The 12,885-nt window shown below is 40.3% G+C and overlaps 1 protein-coding gene across 10 annotated transcripts in view; it reads right to left on the minus strand.

Annotated features, from left to right (window-relative positions):
* The window catches only part of RAPGEF4 (Rap guanine nucleotide exchange factor 4), a 144,586-nt gene that overhangs the window by 17,377 nt on the left and 114,324 nt on the right, over positions 1-12,885 (minus strand). For all 10 annotated transcript variants that reach the window (XR_005861769.2, XM_025152580.3, XM_025152579.3 and 7 more), the window contains 8 exons: positions 11,987-12,137; positions 10,560-10,648; positions 10,056-10,086; positions 9,742-9,820; positions 7,807-7,953; positions 6,527-6,624; positions 1,709-1,834; positions 1,053-1,231 (listed from right to left, as the gene is read on the minus strand). Coding sequence is in view for 9 of the 10 variants with exons in the window: in XM_025152580.3 (XP_025008348.1) it covers positions 1,053-1,231; positions 1,709-1,834; positions 6,527-6,624; positions 7,807-7,953; positions 9,742-9,820; positions 10,056-10,086; positions 10,560-10,648; positions 11,987-12,137 (900 nt within the window). In the remaining variant the exon portion in view is untranslated. The remainder of the gene's footprint in view (positions 1-1,052; positions 1,232-1,708; positions 1,835-6,526; positions 6,625-7,806; positions 7,954-9,741; positions 9,821-10,055; positions 10,087-10,559; positions 10,649-11,986; positions 12,138-12,885) is intronic.

Below are 12,885 nucleotides of genomic sequence, written 5' to 3' on the forward strand. Positions count from 1 at the left end.
GCGGCACTTGGGAGCAGAGCCCAGCCTGCAGCAGAGCGGAATGCTGAGGCACAGCTTTGATGTGAACACTGATTTCAGCCAAGTGGAATCACGAACTGGGAGGACAGAGACATCACAGCTGTACTAGAAATTTCTTCACATATTTCACCAAGGAGTGCAACATATGTTAAAGTTCACGGTTTAACAGCAAATACGGACTGCTTTGTTCTGTAATACTGCTTAAAGTCTCTACTCACAACACCCAAAGTCTGAGACAGACACTAAGAACAGCAGCTCCCCACCGCACGCCTCGGCAAACTGTTAGTTCAGACAGTGAGTGACAGGTGAGAAGCCTAATAAACATACTGCAAAATGGAAAGGAAGGAAGAAGGTAACAGTGATCACCATCTGCAGCTATGCGGGGCAGGGGCATGCCCTGCTCCCTCCGAAGCATCTGCCCCTCAAGTCCTCATTCTTGGCTTCCATGGATGGCAAGGAGCTGAGGCCTAACTCTTTAACACCAAGGCTCCAAAGAGCTTCAGTTCTTACATGAACAAAAGATGAGAGCAATAATTGCCTGCTATCTGACCTCAAACTCAGAAGGTGCCAAGAGATGGAGGATGTTCATATTGTTGCACTTTTAAACGAAAGTATTAGGAAACTGTCAGAAGCAGACCGAAGGAAACACAAGCCTCATCATTTCAATACCACACCTTTTGTTAAAATTTGTTAATTCACATATTAGTCTTTGCTAATGTGTGTAAGGGTTCACGATGGAGTCTCTTAGGGAGCTGAAGTATATATTTATTCACAACTCGATGTGAAAGCATAGCCCTAAAAGTCTAGAGATTTTCATAAATCAAGGATCAATGAAGAGTAAGACAGAAATATGTATTAACAAGCTTCTATACCACACTGTAAGGGAATGGACAGAATTACTGAATAAAAAAAACATTTTAACCTCTAAATGTATGGCTTCTTGGAAACAAGAACAAACAAACAAAAAAAGGACAGTAACAACAAATTTACTATATTCAGCCTCATTTCCAGCTCATAGATTATTGTATACTTACTGGGCAGCTATCTTAATATATTTCTTCAATAGCTGCACACGCTTGCTGAGTTGAGAGCAAAGACAAATCTCAGTGACCACCCAGAACTGAATTTCATTAAATCTTCTTAAAAATAGATCCAGATTTGCCGTGGTCTTTTTAAAATTATGCCTTCCAAAAGTGTGATAGATCAGTTCCAGCTAGGAAGAAGAAAAATGCTGGGGATTAGGTTTTTTTTCTAGAGATCTTATACTTTGGACAGCGGAAAGAAGATAAGAACAATAACCAGGTAAGTGTCTATTTCCTACACTGGCCTGAAACTTGTTCTGCAGTTTACATTTCTTGTTGTACCGATGACAAGAATTTTGGTTGCAAATCCAACAGTCAATAGCTGAGGCATACTAAAAGCATAACTGTGGATTATGCATAAATAATTTAATATCTTGAATAAAACGTACTTAAACAGCATGTGTTTGCAAGGAGTTCTACAGACAAGATTCAGAGATAAGATCAGAGAAAGAACGCCTCATGCTTCCAAAACCTGTAGGCAGCCCTACTGCAGCATTTTTGAAAATTAAGATCAGAGATTTGCAAGTACTGAACATACCCACTACACAACACGCCAACTAAACATTCCCTAACAGATTCTAATCTGCTGAATAGATGGATCTTTTTACCTCATGCACACAGTTGAAGAGCTCCCAGTCGTAAATTGTCATCTGATGTGCCAGGTCTTTGGAGCTCATCAGTTCAAATGTCCCAACTGTACCAGCTGACGGTCCCTCTTGTTCCGGTAACGGTGCCTACAAATGGAAAAAATATCTTAGAAATGCTAAATTACATGATTGGAGCTTTTCTTCCATAATGCTTCTGTTTGTTTGTTTTCCAGTGTGACCATTTCCCTGCACCTGCTTCTAATAGGAAAGCTGAGATTTGCTGTTTCCCACAGGCTGGCATTAGGAAAAGAGAAGTCTTATGCAGAAACCAGTATCCACTATGCAGAGGATGCTGAGGGAGATTCTAAAATCTCTTCAGAGGTACTGTAAGGAAATTAGAGAGACTGTTGTCAGTATGTTATTCTTAGCACTGTTCTGAAATTTGAGGCCAGAAATGATCGTGTTGTGTTCCTCACGCATGCTTATTTGTTTAGGAGCACAGGTCTGTCCACAAAGCCTTTGTTACCAATTTCCTCTTTCACGTACAAACAACTGAGTCACAAAGCACAAGCCAGATACTTTTGTAAATTACTGACCCTAACATTGAGAATTATTACACCCACCATATTTCAGAAATCTGCAGCGATTGCAAGATCTTCTGCACATTTATAAAACATGCCTCATCCTTCCTCTTTGTCAGTACCGTGATGCACTATTAACCATTTGTGATGGCACAACTCCTCATTATGCTAATGAAAATGATATACACGCAGTCTTACAAGAAGGAATTCTTTATACCATTCAAGTATAAAGTATTTCCAAAAGACAGTTCCATACCATCCAATAAAAGAAACATGATCTACAGTGTTGCACATAAGTAGATCTTATATTGAAGAGATTTAAAACATGGCTTGAGATCAAGGCACTTTTGAAGTAACCTGCTGTACATATTAGGGTCAACACATTTGAGCCAGCCCTGGCTAAACACTAACAAACAATCCTCTTGCAAGTTCAAATGCATTCTGAAATATCCTTTGGGAAAACATCAGTAAAGCTTCTTGCAAACCCACGTTTTAATTGTTTCGTTTCCAGGAGAGGGCAGTAGAGTTCACTCACAAGTTTTTCAATGTCTTATAAGGTCTTTGTTAGTTAATTGCAGAGCAGGGAATTGTCAAGGCTCCTTTCTGAGTAGCAACTGAATAGAGTCTGGAGGATTAACAGGCCATATTTACATACTGTAACGCTAAAATTGAGCTTATTATATCAACCATCTTCTATAAAAGAATATTCTATTACATGTAGAAAAAAGGACTGGCTGGATTAATACAACAACAATACACAGTACGTAGGAGCTTTATTTCTGCTTGAGTTCTTGCTAAGGAAAGCTTGTATATCAAATACCATCGTATGCAAATATGATGTTACTTGAATATACACATAATTAAAAATAATTAAACTTACCCACAGACATTATTACCTTTATAGCTATATACCTATATATCTACAATTTTTTAAATAAAGTATTTAAGTATAATATTATATTTAAAAAAAAAAGTCAGGACAGCCATCAACCTTCCAACAGCCTGCAGATTCCTCAGCCTGGGATTTGCACAAACACAAAAGTTCCTTCAGTTGAAGAGGGAGTATGAATGAAAAATACGCAGTTATGTGTAGAAAATTCTACTGTGTGGAAATTTGTGGAAAAAGACTTAAGGAGGGCTTTTTTCCCCTATTTGGAGACAAATACAACATAGCTGTTACCATAACAAACACATATTTTCCAAGGCTAGGAAAGAAGCGCTTAGATGTAAACTCATTGCATACTTGTGAATTTGTCTGACCCAGAACAATATTCACACGGGAACTGTCAAGTGCAATTTGAATAAATGTACCCACATAGGCAGCAGGAAGAAATTGGAATGTGAAACGATTAAACTGGGAGGGAGGAAGGTTGTAAGATTTTTGAAGTTGTTTATACATCTTTGAAAAAATGTAGTTGACAAGAAGATGAATTCTGTTGTGCAGCGCTGAGAGCCTCTTACAAGGTGCTGAGTGTTCAACCCTAATTCCTACTGAAGCCTCTCCAACTGACAAAAACTAGCACACTGCAGCCCTGTAGCTGCTCGGAGCTCACTGTAGCATTTGGAGCACTTAGAGTTGTTTCAGATAGAAGAGACTTTTAAAGGCAATCTGGCCCAACTCCCCTGCAGCGACACCTACAGCTAGATCAGGTTGTTTGGAGCCCTGTTCAGCCTGACCTTGAATGTGTCCAAGGCCAGGGCATCCACCACCTCCTCCAGGCAACCAGTGCCAATGTCTCACCACCCTTACTGAAAAAAACTTCCTTATCTCCAATCTAAATTCCCCCTCTAATAGTTTGAATCCACTTCCCCTTGTCCTTTCACAACAGACCCTGCTAAAGAGTGTTCCCTTCTTTCTTACAACTTCCCTTTAGATACTGAAAAGCTGCTCTCAGGTCTCAGATCACATCATTTTTGTGGCCCTCCGCCAGATATGCTCCAACAGGTCTGTACCTCTCCTGTACTGAGGACGCCACATCTGGACACAGCACCCCAGGTGAGGTCTCACCACCACAGAGCAGAGGTGCAGGATCACCTCCCTTGCCCTGCTGGCCACCATTCTTTTGATGCAGCCCAAGATAAAATTGTCCTTCTGGGCTGCAAGGGCATGTTCCTGGCACAGGCCCAGCTTACCATCCACCAGAACCCCCAGGTCCTTTTTGGCAGGGCTGTGTTCTGTCCTTACACCCTCCAGCTTGTACTGATAGTCAGGGCTGCCACGACCCAGCTGCCAGACCCTGCACTCAGATTTGTTGAACCTCTTGAGGTTCTCCTGGGCTCTCTGCTCAAGTCCATCTAGGTCTATCTGAATGGCATCCCACCCCTATGGTGTGCTGACTGCATTTCACAGCTTGGTGTCACCCACAAACTTACTGAGGGTGCACTCAATCCCACTGTTGATGTCACTGATGAAGAAGTTAAAGACCACTGGTCCCAGCACTGACCCCTGAGAAACACCACTTGTCACCGATCTCCATCTGGACACTGAACCATTGACTACCACTCTTTGGTTATGATCTCACAACCAGTTCCTCGTCCATTGAACAGTCCATCCATCAAATCCATACCATTCCATTTTGGAGAGAAGGATATTATGGGAGACCGTGTCAAATGCCTTACTGAAGTTCAGATAGATCACATCAGTGGCTCTTCCCTTGTCCACTGACATAGCTACACCATCATAAAAAGTGACAAGGTTGGTCATGCAGGACCTGCCTTTGGTGAAACCATGCTGGTTACCATCTCCCTCTCTTCCATGCACTTTAGCTTCCTGGAGGATCTGCTCCATGATCTTCCCCAGAACTGAGGTAAGGGCTAACAGGTTGATAGTACCCTGGACATCTTTTCTACCCTTCTTAAAAATGGGTGTAACACTGCTTTTTTTCTATTGACCGGGGACTTCACCTGACCACCATGACTATGTCAGCCAATTCCCCCAGCACTCTGGGATGCACCTCATCCAGACTCACAGATTCAGGTTCCTCAGATGGTCACGAGTCTCATCTTCGCTTACAGAAGGAGAGGCATCGCTCCTCCAGTTCTCACCTTCTGAACAATCTGCTCAAGGGCTGTGTGTAGAGTGGTCACTAGCGAAGACTGAGCAAAAAAAGTTGTTCAGTGTCGCAGCCTTCTCCTAGTTCATTGTTACTAGCATGCCTGTACTGCACACTACTGGGGTACACCTGCCTGGATTTTCCTTTTTCAGTTGATGTACCTATCGAAGCCTTGATCCAAGGTAGATAGGCAGCAGATGAGAAAAGGCACAGAAAGCCATGACAATTTGCTGCCAAAGGTATGTCTGCACAGACATGCAAAGCCATATAAAAGTACTCAACATTGTACTAATACAACCTCACTTTAGAGTAGAATGCCTCATACCGGTATCTATTTAGCAGGATTAATTAACCTTAAGGGAGCACCAGAATTTAATAAACTGAACAAGACATATCCCTGCATGGAACTACAGTATGCTGTATGTGCATTCCCTGGTTACTAAATTGAACGCAGCAGCAAAGCACAGATTTTACCATATCTATAAAAGAAATCAGGCATACATAGTAAGTGGCTTGTTAAAAGCATACAGGAGGCTGAAACAAGGGTAGGAGTAACAGAGTTCATGCTGACATGACTTGGCAATGACATTTGTTTTTAATGAAATAAAAGGAACAAAAAGTACAGGCAAATCAAACCCTATAAAAGCATACCCCATGGAGACTGTTAGAATAACTGTATAAACTCTAAGTACTTATAAGCAATTTTACTTAAGAAAAAAAAAGACCTTCTAGGAGGAATATGTTCTGTGATTCTAGTTAGAATCTGAGATCTTGACATAGTATTTGCTGGGGTTCAGAAAGAAAAGATTTTAAGGAATTTACTGTCAGAACCAAATCTTCATAATGCTGCAATTGCCAACATCTGTCTTCTGTAGTATATCCTTGTGGCCACGAAGAGGTAATTCTGTAATCAGGAATTACTATTTGTCTTAGTGATAATATTCAGCTCTTCCTACATGCTCAGTATGACACAGAGACTACTGGAATCAAGTTCTGTCAGGTGGATCAAGTGGATATCTGCTCTAGTTTAGGAAATGATGACATGACTCCATTTTCATTTCAGGGCTTGTTCCACAGAACTATTACAAGCCCTTCACTGTGAGTATTTCCACTAGTTTCTACCTAAAGCATTAATAATACAAAAAATACCAAGCGTTCAAATTAATTGAGGAGCTGAACTTTCTGAGCACTGCATACATACATACCAGTGAATCAAACTGGTCACGCGGGCAAGCAAAGAGCCGTCCATTAACACTGAGAGTTGTAAACACTGAAACATCATGAGGCTTGAGCACGACTTTTTCTGTAAACATGAAACAGAAGACTTTATTAAATATTTGTAGTACTGACAGAAGGACTGACTCAATAGCTGCACAAATTAGCATTCTGGGAACAAATTTTACACAGTCTACCAAGGTCCAGGACAGAAATAGATGGCAATAAGGTCCACTTTGTTGAAGAAACATCACAAGCTCAGCCCAAGCCAGTTTCATTCAGAACTGGCATCAAGAACTGGAATCTCAGCCTCGATCTGCACAGCCAGTTTAAGAAGCCTGCACTGCCACCTCTAGAAACTACTAGCAAAAATCTAGCCATCATTACATCTTCATTCTTCTCTGAGCTCTTAGCATGTGGAGAGCTGTTCTTGCTAGAAATTTCCTTGGAAGACAACTGCATAAGAAAGTGATGAAATCTAACTGTATTCAAATCTCATTACAGCAGTTCTAAAAGAACATCACATCGCAGGTAAAGAAAAGATAATGAGGTAACTTAGAAAAATCTCTGTCAGAGAGAGAGATTTGGCTGTCAGCAAATCTGACAATAAAAAATTGCTGCAACTGCAAAAACAAGGGCTGCCTGGTGTCAGTCCTCAGGAAGTGAATGTTTTTGGCAGGCATCACTGTCTGCAAAAATGCCTTCCGAAACAGCTCTCATTAGCGCTGTGTGTCCTCACAATCATACTCAACCAGAATACTTCAGCAAGACTAATTCTCCAGCAGAACCCACCCTGAGGTCACTCTCCCATTTCTACAGCCTACAGTAGAGGGCTGACTCCTGACTCTGCCAACACCAGGTCAGTGGGCTTGGCACCAAGATGCTGAACGGAGGTCAGACTGGCAGGAACCAATACGGGAATGTCAGTACCGCAGCATTTTTTGCTGCTTCTAATTCTTACATCTAAACTGACATTATCCATGTTTACCTAATATTTCTGCTGTTAAAAAAATGGAAAGTCCTACACTGAAGGGAACCTGGGGTAGCTCTACTCTGTAACATGCAGATACACAAGCTGCTCATTTTCCCAGTATGCCATGTGAGCTCCAGTCTGTGCCTGCAGTGAGGAAAGGACTTGCCTCTGACATAGCTTGTACTAGCTGAACATGCATATGGTAGTAAAGCCACGACTGAATTAGTCTTGCTTTTCAACCCCTCCTGAGCTTCCCTTTCACTATGAGAAATACTTAACATAACAGAAATACAGTACCTCCTCCTGAACTCATCTTTACTATGATAAGGCCTTCTCCAGAACCCAGCTTATCTGCTACTGCGCTGATCACTTCCTTCACAGACGAAGACACCGGCACGCGGATGGTGGTATAGGTTTGGTCTATGCAGTACACCTTAAACAGAACTAGAGAAAAAACATTCCGCTATGTACGTCACATGTAACAGTCACAGAGATGTTATTGTGCAAACCACTTTCACTTCAGTAACCACTGCTCACAAATGAAAGAACAAAAGCAAAAATAAATACTGTTTTGATAATTCCCCATTCCTCAAATGTTCTACAATTTCTAGCCTAGAAATCTCTGACTTCCCAGAGCTTTTAGTAAAACATGAAGTACTACTATTTTAGTACTGCTATGCTATTTATGGATGCCAGTTTCATCCGGTACTTTAATTATGTCCCAGATAATATAATATTTTAAAAAAACAACTGCTTTAGGAGCCAGAAAAGCTGGCTGCAAACTCTCTTAATTACAGGAAAATACTTTTCACTTCACAAAACAGGTTTGAAAATAAAGTTCAGGTTACAATCAGAACTAAAATTGTACTACAGTCTTTTTTTTACAGGCAAGTATGTAATTGCTGACTCAGGAATACTGTAGACAATGAAGAAAAATTCCCTACAACTTGATTGTACAGTACACATTGGCTCACATTCTTATACATGAATGTAGGTCTCTGGCTGCCTAGGAATCAATACAACAGAACATTAGGCTGAAAAAAGGAAGGCAGCATGGAGTGACATGAATTTAAGACAGAATAAGTTAGCAAAATACTCTCTCAGCTGAGCCATCAAGCCAAGCTAAGCAGTCTCACGGGTTATGGTTGTCTACTTGTTTTCAAGGCTCAGTTTGATGCCAGCACTATGAATGAGAAAGGTACAGTCATATGAAAGCAGCAGTTAATTTCTGTCCATACAGACAGAAGTAGTACTTTTGGGGCTGTAGAAACTACTTTGCTCTTTGTAGACCTAGAAGAAACACTGAGATGAACAACATGAACTGGATGCATGGCAGGATTTCTGCTGTTTATATACAGTTACCTCCTGCTTTTGAAATGCCACTGGCTTTCTCAGATAAATGATTTTGCATTTTGTTCCCTTATTTTTACCACTGTGTAGTAGCAAGAGCTATCCCTTAAGTTCAAACGCTCTGAAGCAGAAGGTATTTTTTGTGATGAAGATACACCAGAACCACTGAGGGACTGGCCCTGGCAGCTGCAAAGAAATCCCCAGATATATTAGTTTTAAAGAACATATGTTTTGGTTTACAATGGACAGATCTCAGGATGTTGTTATATAGAAGTGCTTCTTCCTTCCTGAAGTGAATGACAACATGAAAAGCCAGCACAACTGAAAATGACAGTCTAACACACTGCTGTAAATTTTACCTTGATCTCTCCACAGATTCAAACAATACCAATAGGGCAAAAGAGCAGATTCTGTTTTCTAGGCTGCGTGCCACACGGCAGAGCTCCAGGGCATGATTATCTGCTCCACTCACATCTCACAAAGGAGCATTTCTGGTGAAACAGCTGTACGTATCAGCTCAAACTACACAGGAGAGACAGGGACTCAAATATGACCTTCAGCACCAAATATTTATTGCACTGACACTACCAGCATGGACGCTGTCTGTACTGGTTCTTGCCTGTTTTGTCCATTCCCTGTTTTAAAGGTTGCTACATTCTTCCTCTGAGGAAGCACAGTGCTTTATAGCACACAGATGGGAGAAGATCAGGAGTATTTCAAGGCAACGATGGAGAATGTTGGTTCAGAAAATGCAAAGTTTGCTTTAGGTCAGGCTTCCAAACTGTTGGTACTTTTGTTTATTTTCAGACCCTTTGCTTTCAGAGAGACAACTTTGCTGCAAATCCCAGTGGCTCAAGAAAACTCTTCAGAGAAGGAACTCACCTTCATCGCTGCCCCTGATAGGTTGGCGTTTCTGTGCTCTGTCATCACTTGTATTAAACAGCTGCAGGAGAACTTTGTGCTGAAAATTAATCACCAGGATTCACATTATGGCAAAAATAAACATTACGGGGTAGATCTGAATTTTAAAATGATCAATGGCAGGAAAAAGGGTAGCAATGCAAAATTTGGCACAAAGTTACAAGCTATTTCTGAATGTCTTGTTTTAATAAATCCCAAATTACTAAAGAGAAGATGCCTACAAGTTTGCCATCCTAAAGCTTTTATTTAGAAAACAGATAAATAAATTATCTTACCTTCTTTTGTGGTGCTTTAGGTTCCTCAGCTCTACGAAAATTAAAACACAGCATATATCATTAGATATCGCCTAAAAGATTTTGTGCACAAAGCCACCTAAAGAACACGGACCACTTGTCAAACTACAGTATCAACACCTTCATGTTTGTATATAGGGAAAGAAGACTAGATGATACTACAGGTAAACTATACCACAACGAAGGCAGAAAAAATACTACACGAGGTTCATACAAACACGCAGTTTAGTTTCAATGGTGTATACATAATTCCTTATTCCTTCTGTCAACCCTCTTATGAGGCAGTTCAATGTATGCAGGAATTACATGGAAAGACAGGGTCATAGGCATTCATCCAAACAAGTCTGCATAAAAACATTCAGTCTGCAGTGACTGAGTGCCATTCACAAAACACAATTTTAAAAGATATAAGAAATAATTTTCTTCATCTATTTACTGGAAAAAAGAGCAAAGAACAAGAAGGAAGGAAGCATAATTTTTGCTTACACTTGCTTTACAATTTTCTCTAGCTCTGGAAGTTGCTCCTTTAGTGCTGCAATCATTCTAGTATCATCTGACACAGATACATAAAATTCCTGTAAATGACACAGAATACTCTTTAAATAACTATAGGGGTAAATGAGCAGTACTAAGGATAGAGGATTATGAGATGACATCTGATAGTTTAATGATTATAAAGAATGCTAATCTACACAGATGAACACATGCTGGGCCCAACCCTCTATTACCTCTACTTGTTTATCTCCAGCTGATTTAAAGCAAGAGTTACGCATACAGAAGGGAAGCCTGATGAGAGGTGGAAGACATAAGTGTTTACTTATATTACTGTGCAACCACTGACTGCTTGTGCAAATACTGCATTTTTAGATTATCAAGGAGGAAAGCAAGAGGATTCACGATTAACATGGCACAACAACTGTTTTTTTTTGTTGTTGTTGTTTGTTTTTGTAGGCTAGTGATTTTGTTTAAAAACCGTTCTTCCCTTATCACTATTACTGATAGTGAAAGCAATTTCTTTCCTTTTTGTTAAAAACCAGAACATAAAATCACCCAAAAGTCTTGACCATGTGTACTAGCTTAAGCCCATCTGCTGTCTAATCTTCAATTTCTATTAAGGTACTATTTTCAGTCGCAGCTTTGAATTCCTCTCTTCCAGCACTATCCTGGATTTTTCCGTTCTAGCTTCTATACTTCGTATTCCACTTTTTTTTTCTGAGGTGCTCAGTGATCTCTTCTTAGACAAAACTTGGAACCACTGTACCACACACATTCTCCATGATATGGAGCACTTGAAACCTTTTTCTACTTAAAATCTCCGCAGCTGACCTCTGTGATCTTGTCTTCCCTTTACTGTCTTCCTGCCTTTGATCTTGCTTTCAATATCTTTATTCAGATCCACACTTTGGGAAGACTTATCTCCACCCATGTTTCACTTCTCCCTTTCTTAAACATTGTTGTTGATTAATTGCTCTTCTGTGCTAATTAAACTATCATCCTCATGATGGCAACCAATAGATCTGCCTTTGTGTTCCAGATCTGTTTGGTTCTGTTCAAAATAAATCTCTGTAGAAGAATTTAAACATTAACCAAAGCTCACCGTAGCTAGTAAATGTTCTTAGATAATGCCCACCAAAAAAAAGCAACTTAATGTATTCTTATTCAACAGTCTACCCACGCAGAACTTTTAATAGGATGTGCAACTCCAGCAGATAATTTCAGAGATCCAGAGCCTGACAATGGCTCAAACACTGCTGTTCTGTGTATTCTGTCTGCAGCTAAAAGCAATTAAACATAGTTATGAGTTTGCACTCTGAAGTGATCCACTTCTCTTTACTTTGCAACAGAGTTCAACAGGTTCTGAACAGGCCTTCAACTTATCTTGCTAGGTAGACACTTTCCAGTACACCACCTACCTCCAAAAAGGCCATTGCTGCTTCATCCTCTTGTAGCAAATCTCCATACAAAGCAGCCCACTGCAGAACCAGTCGAATGACTCGCCTTTTATTGTTGAGAGCATAATCCATTTTCTCTTGCTCCGTACCCTGGGAAGGCTGGGCATGATAAGTGCCATGGTGTCAAGGAAAACGATCAGTGATTGAAAGTATCAAAACCAGTATGAATTTACAAACAAGTGACTCCCAACAACCCATTTTCAGGGTGTTCTAACCTATCTTTCCACTACATACTTTTGATTTCTAACTGTGGCTAGCATAAAGATTTGTGAACCTTTAATATTCATACTATAAAGTAAAAAGACAGTGAGGTCACTGAAGAGCACAGGAATGAACAATGCCACTACAGAGAAAGTTGCTGTAGAGAGCAGAACAGAAATGACATTCGGAATAACAGAGAGCAGAATTAATGGTTAAGACTGAAGAATGCTGCTCTTCCCTGTTCTGCTTTGGAGACTGTGGCAGAAAAAGAAAAAATGTCACTTGTATTTATACACAATTCCAGTGTGAATCTGGAATGAACCATCAGTGCCACGTCTTTTATTTACAGGAGCTACCACAAAGCAGGGTGAACCTTCAATCCCATTATGGTAGAAGAACCCATTTCACAGTCTAAACTGACCACAGATATGGTGTAAACAAATAAATATCGTAGTAGCTTCCCTTTATACATGAGGAAATTCAAAGTTTCCATTCTAACAATTACAGGATATTTGGGAAACACTTCATGACAGTTATTTTGTAAGGAACAGTAAGAAAAGGTGGGAAACATTTAATTGATCTTTTTCATGCTGAAGTGTCAACATTACAAGAACAGTGAGGTCCAGTATCCTTTCAAGCTGCCATTTCCATTGCTCAAA

This window comes from Gallus gallus, chromosome 7 (genome assembly GCF_016699485.2).
Source record: "Gallus gallus isolate bGalGal1 chromosome 7, bGalGal1.mat.broiler.GRCg7b, whole genome shotgun sequence".
NCBI lineage: Eukaryota > Metazoa > Chordata > Aves > Galliformes > Phasianidae > Gallus > Gallus gallus.